The following is a 26431-nucleotide window of genomic DNA, read 5'->3' on the forward strand; positions in this document are numbered from 1 at the left end:
ATTGACCACCTCATAAACGGGTATGGGGCGGAAATGGAGGAGAATAACTCTGACGGTTGATGGATTAATGGCGCATGGAGTTGGCAGCGCTTGCATCTTTGGGCGAACTTAACACAATCTGTGATCATAGTGGGCCAAAAGTACCCCATTCTTTTAACTTTAAAAGCCATAGCTCTTCCTGATGAATGACTTCCACATAATCCTTCATGCACTTCGCTCATGACGATTTCGACTTCGGGCCCAAAAATGCATAATAGGTAAGGGTCACTAACACCTCGCCTATATAACGCATCTTTTGATAGGCAAAATTTCGCGCTAACGACTTTCATTTTCCTGGCCTGCCATTTATTCTTTGGGAGCTCGCCTGTCGTGATGTAGTGCTTTATTGGCTCCCTCCAGTCAGCCCCCCAGTCTTTAGCCGGAATTTGGTCAACTCTGTGAAATATCCGTGGCTCTGGTTCGGGATGTTCGTTTGGTTCAAGAATATTCTCCTCGAGTAATGGCTCGGTTTCTAACATCGTTTCTGGAATCATTTCTTCAGCTAAGACAACGGGTTCCTTGTTAGATGTATTTGATCCCTTTGACTTTCTTCGTTTGTTGGGTGGCGGTTCGATCTCTGGTTCGCCACGGTCGCGTGCCGCTGCTCGAGACCTTGTAACGACGAGGGTTTCCTTGCTGTCTTGAATGCTTCGCTCCGAGATGCATTCTACTGGAATAACTCTCTTTAACTCAGGATCTGATGTTGACGCCAATGCGGCAAGTGCATCTGCAGTTGTATTCTCTCCCCGAGGTATACGGATTAATTCAAATTTCGAGAAATTTTTAGATAGATCCTTCACCACTTCGAGGTATGCTTCCATTCTTGAATCTTTGGCCTCATAGTCTCCATTAAATTGGTTAACTACTAATTGCAAATCGCAATAAGCCAATATTTCCTTTGCTCCAACTCTTTGTGCTAGTCGAAGTCCGGCAATAAGGGCTTCATATTCTGCCTCGTTGTTGGAGGCATTAAATAACAATCGGAATGATTGTTCTAGAATTTCTGATGTTGGAGACTCCAACTTGATTCCCACTCCTGATCCTTGTTTTGTTGAAGACCCGTCTACGTGTAATTTCCAAGTTTGGTTCTCCGGTTGCTCTATCGTTCCAGGTATTGGTAGTTCGGTCAGGAAGTCTGCTAAGACCTGAGCCTTCATACTGATCCGGCTTTTGAACTCTATGTCGTACTCGCTTAATTCCACCGCCCATTTCGCCAAACGTCTGGACTGACTTGGACTATGAAGTATTGTTCGGAGTGGTTGGTTAGTTAATACTTCAACCGGATGGGATTGAAAATATGGACGCAGCTTCCGAGCCGAAGTTACCACCGCGAGTGCGAGTTTTTCCATCATTGTGTATCTGGTTTCTGGATCCGTCATTGACTTGCTCACGTAGTAAATTGGTTTCTGCTCCCCACGGTCTTCCCGAACCAAGACTCCACTAACCGCGTGGTTTGAAACTGATACGTACAAGTAAAGTTTTTCATCTACTTCCGGTTTGGACAGTACAGGTGGAGTGGTTAAGTATGCCTTAAGCTGCCCAAAAGCTTCTTCACACTTCTCATCCCAAAGGAATCCTTTGTTCCCTTTTAGAATTTGGTAGAAAGGCAACAACTTATCTGTTGACCTCGAGATAAAACGGTTCAAAGCCGCAATCCGCCTAGTCAACCGTTGTACTTCTTTGAAGTTTCTTGGAGATGGCATGTTCAGAAAGGCGTTAATTTGATTTGGATTGGCTTCAATCCCTCTTTCTGTCACGATATAGCCAAGAAATTCTCCGGATGGGACTCCAAATGTGCACTTCGCCGGGTTCAGCTTCATTTGATATTTATTGAGAATATCAAAACATTCCTCCAAATGTTTAACATGATCTTCTTTCTTCAATGATTTAACCAACATATCATCTATGTAGACTTCCATAGTCTTCCCGAGGTGATTGTGAAACATTTTGTTCACCAATCGTTGGTAAGTTGCTCCTGCATTTTTCAAACCAAAAGGCATTACCTTGTAACAGTAGATACCTCTATCTGTGATAAATGACGTCTTTTCTTGATCTTCGGGGTTCATCATTATCTGATTATAACCCGAGAAGGCGTCCATGAACGTTAACAGCTCATTTCCAGCGGTGGACTCTACAAGTCGATCTATATGCGGGAGCGGAAAACTATCTTTAGGGCATGCTTTATTCAGGTCTGTAAAATCGATGCAAACCCTATCTTTCCCGTTCTTTTTCTTGACAACGACAGTGTTTGCTACCCACTCCGGATATTGCACTTCTCTTATGGACCCTATCTTCAAAAGTTTATCCACTTCGTCGTTTACTATTTTTGCCCGCTCCACTCCTAGCTTTCTTCTTTTTTGTTTTACCGGTTTGAAGCTTGGATCTACATTTAGTTCATGACAAATTATACTCGGATTTATGCCAGGCATGTCCGCTGCTGACCATGCAAATGATGCTTTGTTTTTCCTTAAGAGTTCGATCAAAGCTTCTTTTATTTGGCCAGTCAACGTTGCTCTAATTCGAATTTTCCGATCTGGTTTATCTTCTTCTAATACTACTTCTACTACCACATCCTCTTTTTCCTGCCCACTAGGAAATTTTTGCCTTAGTCCTTCTTTTGCGGGCTTTGTTAATTGCTATTGGATCTTCAAACGGTGGCTAGCTAAGTAACAACTCCGCGAAGCTTCTTGATCTCCCCGAATCGTTTCCACCCCATTTGATGTTGGAAATTTGATACATTGATGGTATGTAGAGGGGACTGCTTTCATCCGATAAATCCAGGGAGTCCCGAGGATGATGTTGTAAGCTGCGGGCTTATCGAAGACAACGAAGTCCACGATCTTCGATACCTTCTTGGCAAGGACCGGTAGCTTGATTGTTCCGAGAGACATGGCTGACTCGCTTGTGAATGCAACTAACGGAGATGGGGGTCCTACTATGTCTCCTCGGCTGATTCCCATTTTTTCTAGAGTACTTAAAAAGATTAAGTCGACCGAACTGCCTGTATCTATAAGGATCCTCGATACTTCGAAGTTGGCGACATCAAGGGTAATGACTAGAGCATCATCATGAGGCCTTTCGAGGTACCGCGTTTCTTCTTCATCGAATGATATTGATGCACCTTGAAAATCGACTTCTTCGCTTAAGCTTGCTTTGAGTAAGACATTTCGTCGATGCTTTTTGATTGAACTTATTGAATCTCCGCAAAATCTGGATCCTCCTAGAATCACATTGATCTTACCCTTAGAACTCCTTGGTTCTTCCTCGTTGGACAATCTTGGTCTTTTGGAATCTTGATCTTTGGAGTTTTCCCTTGCTTCGTGGTATTCCTTCACAAAATCTTTTATATCGAATTTAGAAAGATCGCCACTAGCCCAAAGCTCTGCGAGGTGCTTTTTAAGAACGCTGCAATCCTTGGTTAAATGTCCGGTTATTTTATGAATGTCGCAATATAGGCTTTCATCACGGACCCAAGTGCTTGATCTTCCTTTCCCTTGGAATTGCTTCCCGACGGTATTGTTGAAGGGTTGCGACCCAAACTTCCTTGGTCCTTTGCTCTCTCTAGGCTCGAACTTCTTGGTAGGGACGGTGATTGCCGGCTTTTCTTGTTTATTCCGTTTGGCAAAACTTTCTTTTTCGTCTTCTACCTCCATCCAGTTGTTTGCGCGGAAGAGTGCATCCTGAATTGTGTCTGGTTTATGAAGTATTAAGTCTTCTTTAAACCTTGAATCATGTCGCAATCCTTTTCGTAGGGCAGATAAAGCTGATTGCTGTGAGATTCTTGGGAGTTTTGACAGCACTCCTTTGAATTTGGTGATGAAAACTCGAAGTGACTCATTAGATCCTTGCGTTAAGTTCCAAAGATCGGCATCCGAAACGCTTTTATCCATAAGGATAGAGTATTGCTTTAAGAACTCGGCTGATAGTTCGTCGAAATTGCTGATCGAACCCGGCTCTAATTGGGTGAACCACATTAGAGCTTGGCCACACAGATTCTCCGAAAAAAGCTTGCAGTAACCTGCATCCTCATCAGCTTCATCCAATTCGACTCTTCCAGCAGCGATCAGAAAAGCTGCAAGATAGCTTTTTGGATCCTCCAATCCGCTGTAAGGGTCCAATTTGAGTTTCCGGGAATCTTTGATCCTTAAACTTGCAATTCGCGGGATAAAAGGGGTTCGCCTAGCTTCTTCAATGACTCGATTGATGTCTGGCTCCGAACTTGTAGCCTGATGAAATTTTGATTTCATTTCTTTTAATTCCTGGCTAACCTTCCTCATGGTCTCGAACTGGTCGAGGTTCTCCTGCTCGTACTGAGCTGCAAGTTGTTCTTCATCCCCGAGCTGCGTCTCTTCTTCCGACGTCTGAGCTACATTATTAGTAGCACCGGGAGTTGTTTGTCCGCTGGTTTCATTTCGTGCAGCGGAACTTGGCGAGTTGAATATCCCTCTTCGGGTTCCCACCGGGTTTCCTGCACTTAAGGAGCGAACACGAGTTTGTATATTATTGACGTTTTGACTAAGAGATACCTGGGATGTTTGTAACGTATCGACGGCCTTCTCCACATCCGAGAACTTTTGTGATATGTCCGACATGGTTTGCTGCATAGCTTTGAGGGTTTCGGCCAATGATGTCTCAACGGCGTCTCCTCCGGACATTATCGCTTATCTTGGAAATGTAGAAAAGAAGAAATCTGACCACTCAAGAATCCTGATATCCCCACAGACGGCGCCAAAATGTGGAAGTCGGATTCACACACTCAAGTATTTTGTTAAGTGGGAAAGATTATTCTTGAGGGACAAAAATAAATATGTAAAAAACTTATAAATCGATACGAAAATTGCTATAGTATTTCTCTCTTGAGAGGAAGATCCCCTTTTCATGGCCATTGGCCTCTATATTTATACATAAATAAACGACATTAAAATGAGTAATTAAGCACAATTATTTCTTCTTAAATGTGTCCGTTTTGATTCTTCGGCTTTAATGCTCAACGTTTGAATTTGAGTTGACTCTGATCTTCATGGGCCTCGCCTCTTTTGGCCCAAGTGTCCTTGAACCGACTTGCCCATGCCTTTTTCATTGAACTCGTGTCACAGTGCAGTCACTTCGGATTCTCGAAATGGTGACAACCATTTCGAACATCCCTTCGGCTCACGGGTCCAATGGGCTTCATCTTTTATGGGCCATTACCCTGATTACGTGGCAATCTTTGGTTGGTCTCGTACTTCTGGTGCGGGATCCGACACCAACACCAATAACCGGACTTTACCGTGTAATTTCCGGATTTTGTATGAGACCTACTAAAACCATCGCTCAAGTAAGTACAACTTGGTCGGATCCCTAAGATGACTGGAATATCTACAGGATTAATCAAAGATTGAATGCGATCCAATTTCCACGTCTTCAAGGTTTGGTCGATGAGGTCATTAACATAGAGATGTGGATCTCTAATGTTAAGAATGCTCTTTGCAGGCCGTGCAAGAATGGTAGGAATCCACGGGTCTTCCCAAACTCGGGTTAACATTCCAGAGCCAATGGTCCGTCGAAGGCCTGAAACAAGTAGTGGTTTGGCCGCCATAATACTCCTCCATCCATAGGAGGGACGATTAGAATTTCCAATATGTAGAGGATCACTAAATCAAAAATATCTACCTCTCAAGACCCTGCTCAAAAGAGAATTTGGGTATCTAAGGAGGCGCCAAAGTTGTTTTGCTAATAGAGCAAGATTAAATTCTTCAAGCGTTCTAAAGCCCGGGCCGCCATCAGAGTGTGGCGTGCAAAGCTTATTCCAAGCAATCCAGTGGATACCATTACTATGTTCATTAGTTTTCCATCAGAAATTCGCAATTGCACTACTCAACTTTGAGCGGATAGCCTTAGGGAGAAGAAAACACGACATGACATATGTCGGAAGGGCCTGTGCTATGGATTTTATAAGGACCTCTTTGCCTCCTTTGGACAATAATTTAGCGGACCAAGTATTAAGTTGTTTTTGAAGCCTATCCCTCACGAAAGCGAAAACTTGAGTTTTGGAGCCATGAATCTTCTCTGGTAATCCCAAGTATGACCACATGCCCCCATCTTGGAAAATACCCAAAGACTCCTTGATAGTATTTCGGGCTAAGTTGTCAACATCATGGCCAAACATAACCGAGGACTTTACAGTATTTAACTGTTGTCCCGAAGCCTCGCCATAAATGCGGAGAATTTTGATGATTTCCTCTCCTTGGATTGGGTCTGCTTTACAGAAAAATAAGCTATCGTCCGCGAAGAGGAGGTGGGAGGTAGAAGGGCTAGCAGGAGAAATTTGAAGACCTTGAATTCTGCCATGCCATTATGCTTCTTTGAGGTTAGCCACCAGAGCTTCGGTACACAAAATAAACAGAAAAGGAGAAATAGGGTCTCCTTGTCGAATTCCCTTCGTCGGTGTAATGGACCCTCTCGGTGCTCCATTCAAAAGAACTTTATAAGAGACTGATGAAATGCAAAAAGAGATCAAATCTACCCATTTTTGAGCGAAGCCCATTTTGAGCATTAGGGCTTGTAAAAATGACCACTCTACCCGATCGTATTCTTTACTCATGTCCGTTTTTATAGCCATAAACTTTTTCTTGCATGCCGGATTGGTTCGTAGAGCATGAAAATTTTCTTGCGCTATAAGAATGTTGTCTGTAATAAGTCTTCCCGACACAAAGGCAGATTGAGTCTCAGAAATTAATTCCGGAAGAAGTTTTTTAAGATGGGAGCTAAGGACCTTTGAAATAACTTTGTAACTCACATTACACAAGCTAATTGGTCGGAACTCTGTCATTTTCCTCGGTCTATCAGTTTTTGGAATCAAACAGATATTTGTCTCATTCAACCGCTTATCGAAAGAGCCTGAAGAATGGAAGTCTTGAACTACTTTTACTAAGTCCGGCCCGGTTAAATCCCAAAACCGTTGGTAGAAAAGGGCTGTCATTCCATCCGGGCCCAGAGTTTTGTCCGGGTTGAGCGAAAAGAGGGCTCGTCTAACTTTCTCAGGGGAAATTTCTTTTATAAGATTCTGGTTCATAGCTTCCGAGATCAAAACTGGCACGTCCCAAAGGGCGGAATGGAAGTCTTGTGGCTTTGAAGTAATGAAGATATCTCTGAAGTAGTCCACCGCTAAACCCTCTATATCCACTTCACTATCAACCCACATACCATCTTGGTTTAACAACCCAATGATCTTGTTTTTTGCTCTTCTTTGCTTGGTAATAGCATGGAAGTATTTAGTGTTCTTATCGCCGACTTGGAACCATCCCTACTCTTTGCCCTCCAAAAGATCTCCTCTTCCCTGTAGGCATCGCATAGTTTCCATTTTAGGGCTAACAAATCTTCTGCAAAGATGGCCACATCTTCCTGGGCTTGGTCAATTTGATTTTGTAAGTCTATAATCAACTTCTCAGAGTTTGTAGAACTCGATTTCTTCCAAATAGAGATAGTTTTTCTACAGCTTGAAACTTTTTGCAAAAGAGGAACACCTTCTTGAGAAGGGAAAGTCCAGCCTTGAATGACCGATTCTTTGAACCCCGGTTTGCCAATCCATCTTTTAGCAAAAATAAAATTTTTGACAAACCGGTGAGGACTATTCTGAATTGAAGCTAGGAGGGGTCTATGATCAGAGCCCCATAATTTTAAATACTCCACATTTGTGTGGGAGAAAATTGTGTGCCATTCTTCATTACCCAAAGCTCTATCTAACCGCGATTTGATAAGACGACGAACTCTCCGACCCGTAACGCCACAACTACGACGCCCCACCCAGGAGAACAAGTTACCCTGAGATGGAACCTCGATCATTCCACAATTTTCAATCATACAACGGAAAGGAAGGAACGATGATTCCGACCGACGTTTACCGCCTCTCTTCTCATGGTTTCCAGTAATTTCGTTAAAATCACCGATCATAAACCATGGATCAGAACGAGTAATGCCAATACGAGTCAAACGCTCCCAAACTAGTTCTCGGTACTGAACGACCGGATCTCCATACACAAAAGTAATAAAAACTCTGTTTCCATCAATAATAGTCTCAATATCAATAAGCCAATATCAATAAGCCGATCACTAACAAAACCAAACTTAACCGGATAGTCCTTTGAATAAAAAAGAGCGAGACCACCACTGTTACCACTTGGTTCAACAGTTTTTAGTGAATCAAAACCTAAAGATACTTGCATATTTTGAAGATGTGTAAGGTCATTTTTAGTTTCCGATAAAAAAAAAAAAGAAAACCTGGAGAATACATACGACACATTTCCTCCAGTCGACGAGTCGTAAGTTGCGCACCCGCCCCTTGACAGTTCCACGCTAGAATCCTCATGTATTAGTTCCGGAAGGAGAATAAAACCTCGCCGTACTAATAATTGAGAAAATACTCTCCATAAAAAAGGAGGAATATGATATAATCCGGATAATACAAATGAATCTTAAAGCCAAACTTCTTATTTTGGTGGGCCAAACAGGCTTTAAGTCCATAAAACTTTCTAGGCTTAGACAGACCTGAATAAAAACGTAAATGGGCCAAGCCCAAACCCGTTTTAATAGCAAATATCCTAAAACGATACTATCTCGACCTAGCTCGGTCATAATGGAGATGGAGCGACGGCGAGACTCGGTGGTGAAGAACGGTGGTTGTGCGGTGGATGACGCATCACCGAAATGAAGGAGACACGAAGCCAACACTTGTCTCACCGGTACACGAGTCAACCAGTGGAAAAGGAGTGAGATAGAGAGCTTCCGCCGACACAAAATTTCAGCCATGGGGGCCGAGAAGGCGCCAACAATGGTCGTGGCAACCGGCAAGAGATATTTAGTGGCCGAGCCATAGATGGGTCTCGACGGCGGCAAGCCGCACAGTCGGAATAAACAACAAACTTTTTGAATCATGTAAATAAAATAATTTCTCCTTGAGCCAAGAACACCCGAGAGTAACAAGTTTGACACAACATTATAACTTAGCAAATTGCTAGAATTAGTGAGGGGAGTTCAAATCTATTGACGGAGATCCAAGAGCATCACTTCGTCACCGTCCGTACAAGCCATCACGAGAGAGAGAACCTTGTTCTGTGAGAACGGAGAGAAGCGGAGGAGATCGCCGGCGAGAAGAGAGACCAACGATGCCGGAGAATGGAAGTCGCCGGAGAGGTCTCGCAAGAGGAGCAAGCACCGATCAGTAAAGGCTACCATCGGAGAAGCAACGCCGGAGGGAGAAAGCCATTTCGTCAAGGTCTTGCGGTTCCTCGTGAAAAAGCTAGTTTATTTCCTCCTTCAAACTCGTTCTCTCTTGCAGATCTAGGCCCAATTAGTACAGCTTCAAGAGAAAAGATAGGATGGGAGAGATGAGGAAGACAAGAGAAGCTCGGATCTGTTGTCGGAGATCCGATCTCAACATTTCGCCACTGTCCGTACAAGGCCGTACAATCTCCTCTTCAGAGAGATGTGTTCTATCAGTCTGTATAACTGTTTTCCTGCCTAAAATAATTCCATCAAGTAGTTACTCCACTACACAAATACTTGCTAACATATATCTTCTATGTAACTATGTTGATGGAGCATATATTTGTATATATATTGTAAACAAAAAACCAAATTTATGAAGAAAATTTTATGGAGCATTGAGTTATCACTCTCTATCTACTACCAGCTTGATTGACATGTTCAATCTACTAATGTTATTTTTGTGGGTAGAACCCAAAAACTAATGTTATTTTGAAAGTTTGTGCAGTGTGTGCTATAATTGTCCAAAAAACTTGTTTTAGTACTATTTTAGAATATTTCTCTATAAAAATAATATTTTAATTAATTATTATTAATCATATATAACTTTAATCAAAATATATAGAACAAATCCACGCGTATCGTGGATTCAAAACCTAATTCAATAAAAAAAATAGAAAAAATAGTCTACCAAATAATATTTTATGGATTGTCTATGTGAAAACTAACATTTTTTTGAAGTATATTATATAGCGTCCTTAGCAATTTTAGATTTTTCATTAAAAATAACACTTCATGACTGTTTTGGCGTTACATATGTGATTGTGTTATTTGTATATAACTGAAACACGTCTACTACTAATAACGCTTCATCAGAAAAGTTGTTCCCTGAAGGCCTTCTATTCAGTTCTCCAGAAAAACAAATACTATTAGAGCATGTATATGGGTGATATCCATATAGTATCATTAGGAATTTTTTAGTATTATTTATAATGTTTGTTTATTGTTTGAGATTTTTTATGATACTTCTACTAAATATGTTTGCATTGGTGTGACCGGTTTAAGTATCATAAAAAAAAATTACAAAATCAAAAATAAATATATTAAAACATAAGATTACAAAAGGTAATATTAAGATTTAAAAAAAACGTAGAATATACTTAAGCAAAATAAAACATAAAATTCAAAAAAACTGAAAAAAAACATGATGATAAAAATAATTTAGTCGCTTGTAGTCAATTACCTTGACTCCATTGAAAATCTATATGTTGTGGTATGTCTTTTAGTGAGTTGATGAAACTTAGATATTGGTTCCTCCAGAACCATTTTATTTGTCTGATGTATATTTCTTGCTTGTTTGATAACCCCTTTATGTGATTGATGCCAAATTCAAGAAACGTGTAGTATCTGCAATTTTTGGTGTGTAGTATCTGCAATTTTTGGTGTGTAGTTTCAAATTTTATTATTCACATTGGTGTTAATTATGTAGACAGAATCCAACATGTGGCATAAGTTCTCTGATCAGTGCTATTAAAAATTGATACTCTGTTTCGTTTTTAGGCTGTTTGAGAACTGCTTCCTTGCAAAAATTAGTATAAGAAGAATTTGGCACCTACAGTGTTTTACTAAACAAATTCTTAACCTTGTCGATGAAAGAATATACGATGTAGAACCACGCAATGCTCCAAGGAGAATCAAATGAGAGAGATGCGAGTATCCCAAGAAGTATTGTCACATAGGCTGCAGCAAGACTCCAATAGAAAGACACCATGTCATTGAAAGATTCATCATCTTCCACTTCACTATCTGGTTCTTGAAAGTTATTGTTGTTGCAGGTCAGAAGATGTGTTAATGATACTTTGCAGCAGAAGATGTGTTAATAAAGTCTCACTTACACCAATTCTGTGATTTTTTTCACTCTTGCAGGTAGAGGGAATGCCACAGACTGCAAAGTAGAGAGCTACATACCCTCCAAGTGAGTTCCTTGCAATGTACTCAGAAACTTATTCAAGTGAAATCTTGATCTCAAACTATAACACAAACAGAATTAAAGAACATGGATGAATTCTAATATCTATTGCATCCTGAACTTTCCCATGCCCAAAGCAATACCAGAAGACTCCATACCCACACTATCAGGTGTTGAGCTGGAAACTATTAAAATCCATGAGTCTACGGCACATAGCAACAATCTATAATGAAAAAAGCTAACACACTGCACCTCCAAAATCTCCTATACTTTCCAACATTAAAGGTTCTGAATTCATGATTAACAAGTCAATAAACAACGACTATTGAATTCTAAGACCATATATTCCCAAATCAGTCTTATACGTTCATGAGACAAACAAATTAAACAACCAATTCCATCAGACATAGCAGAACGAGCAACATAGATACAAAAATCAAAACTTTCAATACCAAACTCGTTATGTAACACAGAAAGACAGAGAACAAACCACCTAAGGCAAAAGGGAACCAAAGTTCATACATTTCTTCAAAGGCTTATTAGTGGCCTTAACCGCAGCTGGAGCTAGGTTTTCGAGAGAGAGTTGAGAAAGAGGTGAAAAACCCTAAACGGCGGAGGAGAGATGAGATCGAATCTAAACAGAAGAAATGGAGAAGTGAAATGGATCGAAGAGATGAAGCCGGAGGGGAAGCGGAGGAGAGAAAATCGCCGGAAGCGGAGGAGAAGCAAAGGAATGATCGGGAAGCCAGAATCAGCGAAGGAGAGAAATTCGGTGGGTTTCTCTCGCGAGAGAAGAGAAGAGAGAACAAAATGATTTTTTTTTTCCACTGCTTTCGGGAAAACGCAACCAATCAACAGCCGCCATGTCATCTGATACTAGGTATCAGAAGTTTCACTGGACTGATACGGATCAGGCCCGTTTTAACTGTTTGATCCTTTAAATAATATTTTTTGGGCTTCTGATACTGTAAAAGTATCACCCATACACATGGTCTTAGTTTCTTAAGGACTTTTCAAAAAGTGTTTTGCAAATTAAATTTCTACAAAGTGCTAGAGCAGATCATCTCTAACCTAAAAAGGACAAGAATCTCACACCTATAAAATTATTCTTTTACAATGGTGAGTTTGTGTACGGTCCCACAAATAGACACAACTAATTATCTATCTATTGAATAATTTAGATGAATTTCAGAAAATCTGAAATTATAAAACTACTATATGCATATATCTTATGACAATCAATAGTTAAAAATTCAACAAGTTTGGAAAGAAGTTTTTTTATTTTTAAGTTGGAATATAGTTTTTTTTTTTTTTTTTTTTTTTTTAACTAAGAGGGGTTTTGGGTCTAGGCCTTAATCCCCCCATGGACCAGGAACAGCCTTTGCTAATACCTTATAACATGGCGTAAAGCATCCCTTCTACCGAGTTGGAAAATAGTTAAAAACACCAAATCAACAACATAAAGATAGATAGGGATAATGATGATCGTACAAAACACATCCTATATTAATAATGCGAGATGATCGATATTTGAAGACAAAAACCTTCTCTCTTATTAGCACATTGTGGGAGGAAGCCAAAACATGCGACCGGGTGGTGGAGTAGAGTCGGAGAGATAACGTATGGTGCGAGAGGCGAGATCACATATGCCAAAACCGGAACTATGTCCAGCAAAGTAGACAGAGTTAGGGTTAAGACCAGGGAAGTCCTTGGCAGAGAGACAGAAAGATTCATTCTCGCCCAAGAAAATGCAGAGATCGCCAATGTCATCGGTATAAGGACCAATCCCTTGCTCTTCGTCTTGCCGAAACACCATGATCTTGTGGGTCTTCCTGCAAAGGTCTTTTCTGTTTATGTAACGTGCGTCTCCCCATGTCGCAACTTCTCCTTTGTCCGTAAATCTCTCCACAAACCTGACAACAACACAGATGAACTCATCTTCAATCCCTTATAACAACACAAAGTAGAGAAAAAGACAGAAGAATGGGTTTTTATTACCATGCAACGATGAAGGATTGGCCCGAAGCTGACTCGACTAGTTGTTGTTGGATCCTGAAACGAGAGAGACGCATTTCGTTCTTCAACTCTGGTAATTCGTCAAGAAAGTTAGAGAAGAGGAATCTCTTGTAGCCACTAACCGGAGTGGGAAAACCGGTTTTCGGTGTGAAATCTGTTGGACCAGTGTAGTCAGGGTTACAATTGTTCAAGTAAAATCTCCGGTCTCTCTCCGAGTAAATGACGGTAGAAGAATGGAAAGATGGGCAAGGCACGTTGATGCGAGTCCACTCGGAGTCACCAGTTCGACAAAGACTGACTCGTGACCCGTAAAACTTGACGGCGACTACACAATCTTCTTCATTTGAAGATGAGACAGAGACATTAACATGGTGTTCATATTTGTCTCTGGTTATTGGAGGTAAAGAAATGATCTTCTTCGAAGGGTTTAAGATGTTAGTGAGACGCACTGTTAAATCTTTCTTGTTCACCAAAGCTAACCATCCTCTTGATGATCCTATCCTACGAGATTTATAGACCTCCTTTGATAGAATCTTGTTTTCGATCTTCACTTGCTCTTGTCTCCTCGGATCGTATAGGTTAAAGTTGACAACTTTTCCACCGCAAGGAGATATTCCGACAACATCGTCGCCGAGGAGGAGGTAAGGTGTTGCCGCCGCCGTGGCCGTAGAGAATTTTGACCGTCGGAAACAGAGGAAATGGTTCCGGGCTGATGAGAGCTTTGAGATTCGGCACAACAAAAGCTGAGACATTGTTGTAAAACCCTAATTTAGGAGAAGAGAGTCAAAGACAGCAAAACCCTACAAAATCCAAACTTTGTTCTTTCCTTGTGGAATAATTTATTAGAGGTGCAAGAAAATGTAAAGTTTCTATAACCGGAAAAAGCCTGTGAAGAAAATTCAGAAACACACCCAGTATTTCTATGCTGTTTTTAACATTACCCCACTATTAATAGTTGTTACATAGAAGTTCCTGTCTGGTATATAAATGATCATGATTCATATGCACATATTTAGGTTTGATTTTCTATAAAACTCCACATTTGAACAGATCAATACGCTGTCCTATGACATAGGAATACCATATGTGCTGCGATTAAGCATTATAAAATCAAAGGAAATGATCAGTTAGGCTTAAATCGATAATCTATTTAGGGGTGTCAAAATGGGTTAATACCCATGGGTAACCCGAACCCGCCCATGATTTTAGTGGGTTTGGGTAGAATTTTTTTACCAATATATATAAATGGGTTTTAGTGGGTTACCCTATTAGGGTTATGGGTTTAATGGATAAAACCCATTAGGGTCATGGGTTACCTATGGGTTTCATAACGAAAATTAAAAAGTAAAATTTATATATATCTATATTAATATATTATGTAAAATTTATATAAATATATGTAAAATATCTTCTTTTCTTTACAACTATATATGTAAAATATCTAAAATAACTATTAAAGTTTACATTTTACCTAAAAATAAAAGTAAAAAGTAAAATCCGATTCGGATGCATCTAAAGAAGATTCAAATGTTCTTTAAATTAAGACTATTTTTTCTTTTTTATTTGGTTTTATGGTTCTTTGGATTTGTGGTTTTAAGATTTTAGGATGCTTTTCTATTTTAATATCTAGATTTTTTTAATTTATTATTTAAAAACTTTTGTTGGTTTACAATTTTATGTTATTTTTTGGATTTTTATTATTTATATATTTTATTATACATATATATGGGTACCCATATAACCCATTAAGCCAATAGATTTCTACAATAATGGGTTTGGGTATGTAAATTCAACCCATATAAATATATGGGTCGGGTCAAACCCGTCCATTAAACACTCGAACCCATATGGGTTTGGGTCGGGTCGGGTCGGGTTACCCATTTTGACACCCCTAAATCTATTAAGTGTTGGGGTGTTTTGTAGACAAGAAAAAAAATATATTGAGAAATGCGGTGAGCGTGGATCGAACACGCGACCTTCAGATCTTCAGTCTGACGCTCTCCCAACTGAGCTATCCCCGCTTCTTATTTATTAACTTATTTTATGTAATAACTCACTAGATAATGATATATTGTATCAATTTTTGGAAACTTGTTTGTTTCCATTTTTTGGGTTAGTGGAGTATCTTTTCCTATGGGTTCAATGGTGTAGGAAACATCAAACAACCACTTCTTTAAAGCAATTCATATGATGTTTGTGGCTTCAATTAGCCTCTCTTAGAAGGAACAAACTTTTTGATCAACAATTCAATAGCAAACTTGCATGGTTTTAAATATGTACTACGAACTCGAATAGTTCTGCTGCAATTATTCTTCCTAATAACAAAGTGACCTTAGTCAAAAGGATTCAAACTAGTAAAATGTAGATGCTTTGTTATACTTCTCATGAAAATATGAAGACATGAACTTGTTTGCGAAATTAGTTGCTTCGATAAAGAGGTTTTACTATGTATGCCATAGCATATGAATGTTCATTACATAATAGGAGAAGATACTCATCAAATTCATCTGTCCAGATAGTACAAGTAGTACATTTTCTCTAGATTCTTCTGATTTGTTGTGTCCCAACATGAAGATGATTTTCACTTATCTAACCTTGTTTCCTTGACCAGCGAATCATCACATTGTCCTAAGATCCTCTCTTTCCAGTTTGTAAGTGAATTTTGAAGCTGTTAATTGTTAAACATGAAACTTAACACCAGTGTTCTAAAATACGCTATACGCTAGGCGTACGGTGGAGCACCGTATAGCGTATAGACGTATATACGGTCGTTTATGCGGGGACTATACGGTAGATATTTTTTATTAAATAAATATAAATATATATAATAACAATGAAACATAAATATAGTAACATGATGATACTATACATGAATACAAAAAAATTCAAATTTTCAACTTTACAAAATATTTTTAAAATTTTAAATAACTAAGGGTCTGACTGGTTTAAACGCAGCGGTTGCGGTTGCGGTTGCGGGAGTTTGCGGAAGCGGGCGGTTGCGGCTTTAAGCGTTATCAAGCGTTTTGAACGACTGGTTTAGCGTTTGAAAATTAGTGCGTTTACGGGAGTTTTATGACTGGTAAACCAGCGGGTGCGATAGCAGTTAAATAAAAAAATGACCAAAATAAATAAAAAATATTTCAAAAAAAAAGAAATAAAAACACCAATATATTATGATGATAATATTAGAAAAATTGAACATGCTTAATAATTAAAACCATAAATAAAGTACTAAATAATTATTCAAAAATAAATAAATTTTGTAACAAGATAGTACTTTATGCATCTGGTTTAACATCAAAAATTGCATCAAGTAATGGGAAAAACTGTAAATAACGTTGAATTCAATCAAAAAGCAAGTGAGTTTCTATTCGAGAAAACAAATCGAAACATATATTCAATCAAAAAGCTAAGCAATACGTAATGAAAAAAAAAAAAACGATGCCATGAAAAATATTCAAAAAGTTACACATGAGGTGATGAATGAATAAAAAGATATATGATACTTACATTTGGTTATTAATTTTCATCAGTTTGGATGGAAAACATTGAGAGAATAGAGTTTCAGAATATTATTAGGGTTTCTGATGAGAACGTGATACAAAGTGATACAAAGATGAAGATATATATAGAATTAATATATATTATTATAATAATTATAAGTAAATGTTTAAATTTTTTTTTTTAATCCAACCGCTACCGCCCGCAACCGCAAACGCTTGCGGAAAGGAGCTTTTGAAATTCAGCGATTTTGAGCGGTTCGAAGCATGACGGAGCGGTTTCTATGATTGGTACCAACCGCTAACAACCGCAACCGACCGCTAGCAACCGCTAGGAGGGTGCTAGCGAGATAACCAATCAAGCCCTAATAAGCATAAAAATAATGGAAAAGAATGATAATTAAGTTATTTTATAGTTAATTATTATGATTAATTTTTTGAGAGCCAAACTAATAATTTTGTTAAATCATTTTTCCAAATATTAATAAAATGACATTGTTTTGTTTTGAGTACTTTTAAAAAAAACGTCGCATATGCGGATTTCACCGTATATACGCCGTATAATCGCCGTATTTGTAGAACGTATAGCTTTCACCGTATTAAACAACTAAATAGCTATAATACAGTACAGCTTTCTACCGTACAGCGTATATATGCCGTATATACGGCCGTCCAGACCGTATTTTAGAATACTGCTTAAAACACTTTCAAAGTGTATCCATCTCAGCACCGAAACCTCTGTGTGAATCAGAGTATCTTATGACTTCAATTTCCTTGCACGAGTCAAAAGTCAAAACTTCAGCAACGTTAGGACTGTGCAATAAACAAAGAGACAGAGACAGAGACAGAGACGATTCCTTGTTTCTCGAATGTTGAGAAAGACTCTAACTTTAATCTCACTAAGAAGACCCTTCTCTTCAATTTCCCGAAAACCATCGCCTAAAACCCTAACCCCACACCAAAAGTCCTCCTTTGAATCAACTCTCCACCATTCACTAATCACCCACGACACTGATCAAGCATGGAAGGTCTTCCGATCCTTCGCCGCCGCTTCTTCTCTCCCCGACAAGCGTCTCCTAAATTCTCTCATCACCCACTTGTCCTCGTTACACCACGCAGATCAAAACACTTCCCTCAGGCACAGACTCAAGCGTGCCTTTGTTTCCACGACTTACGTTATCGAGAAAGATCCGATTTTGCTTGAGTTTGAGACCATCCGTACGGTTTTGGAGTCAATGAAACTAGCGAAAACTTCCGGGCCAGCGTTGGCTTTGGTGGAGTGTATGTTTAAAAACAGGTACTTTGTTCCTTTTGATCTCTGGGGGCGTTTGATTATTGATATCTGTAGTGAAACTGGAAGCCTGGCTGCGTTTCTTAAGGTTTTTAGGGAAAGTTGTAGAATTGCAGTATATGAGAAGCTTGATTTTATGAAACCGGATTTGGTAGCTAGTAATGCGGCTCTTGAAGCGTGTTGCTGGCAGTTGGAATCTCTGGCTGATGCTGAAGATGTGATTGAATCTATGGCTGTGTTGGGTGTGAAGCCTGACGAATCGAGCTTTGGGTTTCTTGCTTATTTGTATGCGAGAAAGGGGCTTCGAGAGAAGATTAGTGAGATTGAGAATTCAATGGATGGTTTTGGGTTTGTAAGTAGAAGAATCCTTTATTCTAATGTGATCAGTGGATATGTTAAGAGTGGTGATTTAGATAGTGTTTCTGATGTTATACTGCATAGTCTTAAAAGAGGAGGAGAAGACTCGAGTTTCCGTGAGGAAACGTACTGTGAATTGGTTAAAGGGTTTATAGAGAGTAAAAGCGTTAAGTGTTTAGCCAAACTGATAATCGAAGCTCAGAAGCTTGAATCTCTGTCCATTGACGTTAACGGTTCAGTTGGGTTTGGAATCGTAAATGCTTGTGTCAAGCTCGGATTTTCGGGTAAAAGTATTCTCGATGAAATGAATGCTCAGGGAGGATCTGGAGGGATTGGGGTGTATGTGCCGATCTTGAAGGCCTATTGCAAAGAAGGCGGAACAGCTGAAGCTACTCAGCTGGTTACAGAGATCAGCAGCTCTGGGCTTCAATTAGACGTTGAGACCTATAACACTATGATCGAATTTTCCATGACGAAACAGGATTTCCTATCTGCGCTTACATTGTTTAAGGATATGAGAGAAACAAAAGTATCAGATTTGAAAAGATGCTACTTAACAATAATGACAGGTCTCCTTGAGAATCAGAGACCTGATTTAATGGCAGAGTTTGTGGAGGAAGTTGTGGAAGATCCTCGCGTAGAAGTGAAGTCCCATGATTGGAATTCCATCATCCATGCCTTCTGCAAATCTGGGCGCCTAGAAGATGCAAAGAGTACATTCAGAAGGATGGCTTTCCTTCAGTATGAGCCAAATAACCAGACATACTTGTCATTGATCAATGGATATGTGAGCTGCGAGAAGTACTTCGAGGTGGTGGTTTTGTGGAAAGAGTTCAAAGACAAGAAAGCAAAACTGGAGCATGCTCTTGCGGATGCGTTCTTGAATGCATTAGTCAAAGGAGGGTTCTTTGGCACGGCGTTGCAAGTGATAGAGAAATGTCAGGAGATGAAGATATTCGTGGACAAGTGGAGGTACAAGGCAACGTTCATGGAGACTCAAAAGAATCTCAGATTGCCAAAGTTGAGGAAGAGGAAGATGAAGAAAATGGAGTTTCTTGATGCCTTTAAGAACTGGGCTGGTCTTACCACATGAAAAAATCTCTCAACGATCAAATCCAAAACTTTTCTCTTGGTGCGGCCATGATAAGATTAACAGAGAGAGTTTATAGTCATTCGTTTTTTTTAACGTTTGGAAGCTCAAAGATTGTTTCCGCATATGCTTAACTCAATTCTTTGAAAGTTCCAAGAGAGTTTGGATAGTTCTTATTTCACATTATTAACTCATTAAGTATGCACAATAATAGCATCCGATGTATCTCTTGTTTCTTATATTATGATTTATTATGCATTTTAGAGTACAGAATAAATTACACGTCAATCAAAACTACTAAAACCACAGCAAGCTGGAACTGTATCTTTTGGTAAACTTCTGTGGTCGATAAGAAACTGCAAGTAATCTGGAGTGCCACAGCCACTGGTTTGATACTCCGACCCAATGCCTTCCCTTCTGCCAAGCTTTGAAACACTCTTTCTGTGTATATTTACAAGTAAACCGAAGCCCACCTCTGAGTTGAGGTTAAGCATCAACATTCCTTATTGCTGATTGCAAAGAATCTTTCCCCTTTGATCAATGTTGCTGTTGTATTGGCCTGAAGAAGCAAACATACTCTGCCCTGAATGTTAGATGTGGAGTATTGGAGCTTCAAATATGCATGTGACCTGAATGTGCTGCAGCTCAGTTGAAGAAGTATGGCGACTGTAGGACCTTCCTCAGATCAAAGTCGCCTCGTTCTGGTAATGGCGGAAAACTTATGTCTGGGAAGGACTTTTGGAAACTCTCCAACAACTATCAATACACAGATAAACCAGCCATCATGAGTTTAGTTATAAGAAAACAAAGAAATAAAATTGTAACGTTGGTAGTATTCCCCCTGAAATATGAAATAAGTAGATTCTTTTACGTTTTCTAAGATTGGTTTTTCGTAGAGCTCGACAAACTTCTCTCTGAGTATTGTGTTCATTATTTCAACATCACATGCATGCGTCCAGAACGAATCATGCACCCCTACAAATACGAAATTGGTATGAAGAGTACGAATCTAGAATGAGAAATCAACATCAGGTAAATGCATATGGAAAGGCTATAGAGCTGACCTGCGAAACTCAAGCCCACCCTGTTGCAGGCAACTGCTGTCATCATCATGTGAGACCCATCAAGAGAATGTATAAAATTTGGTGCAAAAGCAGTCATCTGCCTCCTCGCCGCGACCTGAACCAAGAATACAGTATGTGGTGCAGAAAGATGAGACTATTCTGCTTAAAACTCATCAAATCAACCCAAATGCTACATTACGATAAGATGTAGGCTGAACCCTACTCTTTCTACAAATAAGAATGTCAGAAAAAAAGTTATGGTGAATGAAATTTGGTTGGGTTACCTTATCAGTCTCACGGCTTAGAGTCAACACCTGAAGGGTAGTCTTAACCTGCCAAAATTGATGCGTCTCAAATTCAGTGATATTCTATCAATTTTTTTCAGCTGATCATTTGTGCTCCTTCATTTATCAAAGAAGTCAAGAGCATTACCAAATGTCTTCCAGGCTTCCGATAAGGCTGTACAACTGGAAGTCCAAGAGGAGTCGTCCAACAAACTGCTTTGTTTTCTGAAGCTATTATCTGTCCACCACAGAAAACAACTCTCATTGTCGTAACCATTTGTCAAGTGAAAATTCCTTCGTAACTTATAATTTCTTAAGCGGAAGCCTCAATAAGAGCATCACGGATATAAGAACTGACCTTTGCACAATCACCAAACCAACTCTTGATAGCTCTAGCAGCTTCAAACATCTCTTCCAATGCTTTCAAAGTGATCTAGAAACAGAACCAAAAAAGGAGTGAACATTCGATGCCAAAATGCAAAAATCAATCGCAGATTAAAAATGCATAACCATAGAAAGTATATTGTTGCCCAAATCAAGCAATTAAATTATCATTTCCTTACTTTTGCTGCATAACAAGCTGCATGAAAAGTCAGTGAATCGTCCTCAAAGGTACCACGTTCTTTTAACCTCTTCTTTATTTGGTCACGTGCGCCAGAATAAGTAACACCATACACTGATGTCATGACAGTCTGTTTTACCAGCTTTCTGTCAACCTAAGGAATTTCAATAGTAGAGTCCTGTTGTCAGATAGGATGATTACAAACAAGCATTACAGTGACACATAGTAGCAGTACATCTGATCCTTATAGTGGTGGGATAAGAATGGGTTGTCAGGCAACATGTTTGGCAGAAAGTGGCCAATATAACAAGCAAGAGATGTGAAAAACCTGGTCGAGCATGAGTTTGGCATATGTGGCATTTGGAAATGTTTCAGGATCTTCCTTTGCATCTTGCTGCATGATCTTGAAAACCCTGATTTAATGAAACCAAGTTAAAATCCTGTCTGAGTAGAGTGTTACTATAGCCAGAGAGATAAGGGAATATAAAGATAGATAAAGTACCTAGCCGCAATTTCTGCATAAACATCTGCCGGCTTTTCACCTGTTACAAGGTTGACAGCATCTGCGCCCAACTATAATAGAACCAATTTGAAAGAAATGAATCAGAGAACCTTCAGGAGAAATACATTTGCCTATGCTCGAAAGGATGCATACAAAAAAAAATTATAGTTACTGTAAAACTAATGGCATACCTTATCCCTCCCAAGAGCAGCATAGTGTTGTAAACCATTACATGAACCATCCTTGCAATAGAAAAATAATAAAGGAAAGTAAGATTATCTACTTACAGATGATGATCTCGAAGCAACAAAGGCGCCTATATAATTTTCATTTCGCCAGAATGTCACAAAAGTTGTTCATGTACAAGTATAGATAAAATCTAGCGAGTACCTGGTGGATGGGGATATGAGATATAGCAGCTTCAGGAAAGGGGCTTCTCAAGGCTTCTGAAAGATTAATGCAAGCAGCCAAACATTGAAAGGGATCCTCTGCGTTAAGCCACCATCTTTTTCCTTCAAGAGGTCTATCAGAAGAATCATATATATCTTCCAAGTGACTCTCAGTAAACGCAATCCGATCCTCATAAGCCAGCTTATCGACTCCACCAGCATATAAGTTTGCTATATGTATCTTCAGCCAACGCAACCCGGATTTCCCAAGAGGCTTTCCCTCACAAAACTCAAGGATGCCTCGGCAGAGATCAGACCCGAGATGGTTAAGATATGGATGTATGGGATATGCTCGGCCACGAAAATCAACATTGTGAGGGTAGTAGAAACCTTCCTCGTCCTTCATTTTACGTGCCACCTGCTCAATCAAATCAAGATGTTTTTATACATCACAGCAGCAAAAAAGAGTGCAAAAAGAAGTCTTCTCTTACCTCGAGTTTGAGCTCTATATCACACCTTTGTGAATGTCTCTCATTATTTTGCTTAATTGCTTTTTTCGATTCCCATTTCCAATTTTTAAATTTTTCATGGTCTTCCCTTTCCGGCTCCTCTGGAACGGGTACCTTTTGTAGTTTATAAAGACGTGAGAAAAAATCAAAATTTATGAAAGAGATGTAGGAATCAAAATTCTTCATTCTTCTGAAGAAGATGGCTAGCGGATGGGTGAATAAGAGAGATCTTACATCTTCACGGTCAACCAGACCACCAAGGCGACCTCCATTAGCCCAGATTCTGTCCACCAAACTTAACACCTTTTTGTTTATTCTCCATTTGGTGTTTCCTAGAGTATCTAAAGCCTGATTAAACAAAAGGAATCACATGAACTTATCTGTTAATAACACAATATTCATAAATTTCGCAACTCCCATCTGCTTTTAAGCATCCAATAAATGGTTAAGCTCAAGAAATATTAACTCGCAATACAGGTAAAGGAACTCAGACCTCAAACACTGGCTCCAGTTGCTCCTTTGGCGTTCGTCTCATTACAGTACGTTGTTGTATAGCTCCATGTGTTCTCATGATGAATGAAGGCAAGAAAAGGTGTGCCCCTTGATCATACCTGTAAAATACTGTCAGTAGCAATTCTAGAAACATACTTGAGCAAACTGTAGATATCCCCTGTATGACGGCTATATAAGAACGAATGCCATAAAAGGATAAATCTATAAAGGGGATCTAGCAAGAGTAAGAAAGGAACAATATAAGTCCTAATTATTGGTGAAAAGATCTCATACCCTGTCCAGTTCTGGGGAGGTATTAGCATTGGCAAGTAGGGAATGACCATATGTCTAGCCTGTTTAAGACAAAGGAAAATTGTGAGAAAAGAGTAGGAAGATTGTCTCAGACTCAATTAAAAATGCCTTGATCTATAGTGGTAAAAGATTGTTCCGACCCAAACATCACAAAGGTACAACTGATACCAGATAAAAGAACAGTAAAAACATAGTCCACGATTCTGCTTACTGATTTGTCAAGGCCCTTTAGGACCAAAGGATCGCATTCGATGCAACCATATCTCCTGCTCGTTTTTCTGAGGAAGAATACAATAGAATGTAAATAAACAGCAGAGACAAGGAGAGGGAGAGACAGACAGATACATGTGAATGAGCATAAACAGAAATGCAAAACTCTTACGTATTTTCTAATGTGACAGTTCTGAAATTTTGCTTAAAAGCAGGTCGGATGTCAGGTGGACCATCATCAAACTGTTCAGCTGGAGGTTGTATATATGCATTTTCAATCAGCAGCTGAATCAAACGTGCGCCGACCTAGAAGCACAAGAGCCAATATGATTGAATCACAGAGAAGAGAAAAAAAGAGAAGGAAGAGAAGAATTATTATAAAGCTCTGTGCATTAACAAGTGTGGAAGTATAAACAAACCTTCACTTGAGCCTCTTGACCCCATGGCTTGAATGAGTCATGTTTCCTCACTAATACTTTTACTTCCCTCAACTTATTTTTTTCCATCAGTACAGTAGCTCGTTTCCTCGCCTTTTCCGTTTCTTTGGCCACGGTTTCTTCTGAAACATGCACAGCTTCTGTATTGATCGTCTTGCCAGTTGCATTTTTTTTATTATTTTTCTGCAAAAAACTGTTGATCCTGACCTGATCCAGTAACAAAATACACAAACCATCAAACCAATATACACTTCATAACCCATGGGGCCAAGGCAATATGTATCAATGACACATTACTATATTCACTCTCAAACTATATCATGAAATAGCATCAAAAGCACCACGAGAAATTAAAACCCACCTCCTGCTCAACGGCTTCCCCGATCTGAGTAGCAGCATTCACTAACTTAACAATGCCAACACCTTCAACGTTAGTCATCAACAATCCCATCATCTTATTCATAGTGATAACAGCCATCTTATCAGCCGGTAACTGCTCCATAAAAGGCGCATACGGAATTTTCCCTTTCTTGATTTTGAATAGATCAAGATCAGCTTGAATAGCATTACGCACAGGCTCAAACCAGCCGAGAAACAAAGTCTTCATATAAGGCAAATTCGGTGCAAGCTTCTGCTCACACATATCTGCAAGAATCTCTCGACACTCTCTGGCCGCTCTTTCCCATTCTTCAGTCTCCATTTTCACTTGTCTTTGTCTCAGCATATAGTACTTTTGTGCTCCCATTCCCGCAATAACTCTCTTTGGCGGTGTCGCTGCAAGCCTAGCTTTTTTACGGATTCTCTCAGTTTCTTTCTCCATTTCTGTTATCAACTCATTAACTTCATCAGACCCAGAAGACTCATCTTCAGGATCAGTCGAATCAATAGCTTGCGCAGCTGTAGCATACCCTTCAAACACATAGCATTGACCATAACGAAACGAGCTCAATCCACCAAATTCGTCAATTGGGTTTATCGATAATCCATTTCTAACGCCAATAAGATTAACAGAAGAAAGAATCCCACGAACTCTATTCACTTGAAAATGAGTACCGGAGCTAGAATCAGATAAAAACTTAACCTTTCTCAATGAAGCTCTTCCCAAAATGTTCCTCCACATTTTTTAATCGTCTTTGTGATCGCCACGAAATGGTAACTTCTGATAGATTACTTCTTCCGCGAGCTATGTAGCTACTGGATTTTGTAGAGGTATCAATACAAACATAGAAATCAAAGAGTGAAGATTCGATGAACAAGACTTGTGTGAAGAGAAGAGAGATCTGGAGAAAAGAGAAGGCGCCGTGAAAGTGAAGTACACAGCCACCGAAATAAACCCTTCATAAAACCTTCGGTTTCTGCTTCACATTTCATGGATCTTTGTAAAACCCGACCCGCTTATCATATCCGTTACCGAACTTATTTGGGCTCAAAGCCCATATTCTAGCACGAGTTATTAATTGTTAAAAATAAAAATATAACAACTTAACATAACATCAACAAATCAGAGTGGCGCAGCGGAAGCGTGGTGGGCCCATAACCCACAGGTCCCAGGATCGAAACCTGGCTCTGATACAATCTTTTTTTTTTTCTTTTTCTCTTTTGTAACTCTTGGGCTTCTCAAGCCCCAATAAATTACCCATAATTGCCCCAAGACTGATCATTCAATAAGCCCTTCATAGTATTTTTCGGTTTTCGGTAGGACGAGGGGAGATTAGTTTTAATGTTAATACTTTTGTTTGGGGAAAATCACATATTTAACCCTCAAAGTGTAACTAGGATGCACTTTAAACCTCGAAAGAATTCTACTAACACTATAAACCACTAAAATTGTTTTACTAACACTTTAAACCTCCAAACTAATTTTTCTGTTTGCAAAGCCATAAAAAATGATGAAACAATCAATTTATGTTTGTTTGATATATATTTCTTTAATTTAGTTTTAATTTTAATTAATTTTATTATTTATAACGATTTTGACGATAAAAAAAAAGTAAAAAAAAAAATCATCATCTTCGATTATTCACCGTCTGAACACAATTTTTCAAATTTTTATTTAGTTGATTGTATATGTTTACCATCTTTTTATTCAGTTGGTATTATGAGATTCCAATTTATCTACTGTAGAGAGAGTAAAGATACTTATGGATCAGTCTAAAAGATTGTTT

General features: G+C 39.2%; 3 protein-coding genes, 1 long non-coding RNA gene and 2 other non-coding genes across 6 annotated transcripts; 2 read left to right on the forward strand and 4 right to left on the reverse strand.

Annotated features, from left to right (window-relative positions):
* Nucleotides 1-10786: 10786 nt before the first annotated feature.
* LOC110224170 lies at nucleotides 10787-11259 on the reverse strand. Its single transcript, XR_002328882.1, has 2 exons — nucleotides 11178-11259; nucleotides 10787-11088 (listed from the first exon to the last, which is right to left on the reverse strand). It is a non-coding gene; the product is annotated as an uncharacterized LOC110224170 (long non-coding RNA).
* A 1434-nt stretch (nucleotides 11260-12693) lies between these two features.
* On the reverse strand, nucleotides 12694-14052 carry LOC9323282. Its single transcript, XM_021010127.1, has one exon. The coding sequence runs from the start codon at nucleotides 14017-14019 to the stop codon at nucleotides 13246-13248; it is 774 nt and encodes a 257-aa protein (XP_020865786.1). The 5' UTR covers nucleotides 14020-14052; the 3' UTR covers nucleotides 12694-13245.
* Nucleotides 14053-15215: 1163 nt separating this feature from the next.
* TRNAF-GAA lies at nucleotides 15216-15288 on the reverse strand. Its single transcript has one exon. It is a non-coding gene; the product is annotated as a tRNA-Phe (tRNA).
* Nucleotides 15289-17582: 2294 nt separating this feature from the next.
* Nucleotides 17583-19742, forward strand: LOC9324758 (pentatricopeptide repeat-containing protein At1g68980, mitochondrial). Its single transcript, XM_002887171.2, has one exon. The coding sequence runs from the start codon at nucleotides 17637-17639 to the stop codon at nucleotides 19506-19508; it is 1872 nt and encodes a 623-aa protein (XP_002887217.1). The 5' UTR covers nucleotides 17583-17636; the 3' UTR covers nucleotides 19509-19742.
* Nucleotides 19717-25928, reverse strand: LOC9323283 (DNA-directed RNA polymerase 1, mitochondrial). Its single transcript, XM_021034917.1, has 19 exons — nucleotides 24628-25928; nucleotides 24249-24473; nucleotides 24002-24135; nucleotides 23831-23897; nucleotides 23602-23660; nucleotides 23309-23426; nucleotides 23050-23163; nucleotides 22798-22929; nucleotides 22308-22724; nucleotides 22109-22159; nucleotides 21918-21988; nucleotides 21744-21828; nucleotides 21417-21569; nucleotides 21212-21286; nucleotides 21002-21091; nucleotides 20854-20901; nucleotides 20570-20684; nucleotides 20377-20480; nucleotides 19717-20261 (listed from the first exon to the last, which is right to left on the reverse strand). The coding sequence occupies exons 1-19, from the start codon at nucleotides 25384-25386 to the stop codon at nucleotides 20151-20153; spliced, it is 2928 nt and encodes a 975-aa protein (XP_020890576.1). The 5' UTR covers nucleotides 25387-25928; the 3' UTR covers nucleotides 19717-20150.
* Nucleotides 25767-25838, forward strand: TRNAM-CAU. Its single transcript has one exon. It is a non-coding gene; the product is annotated as a tRNA-Met (tRNA).
* Nucleotides 25929-26431: the final 503 nt, after the last annotated feature.

The sequence above is a fragment of the Arabidopsis lyrata genome, assembly GCF_000004255.2.
Source record: "Arabidopsis lyrata subsp. lyrata unplaced genomic scaffold ARALYscaffold_2, whole genome shotgun sequence".
Taxonomy (NCBI): domain Eukaryota; kingdom Viridiplantae; phylum Streptophyta; class Magnoliopsida; order Brassicales; family Brassicaceae; genus Arabidopsis; species Arabidopsis lyrata.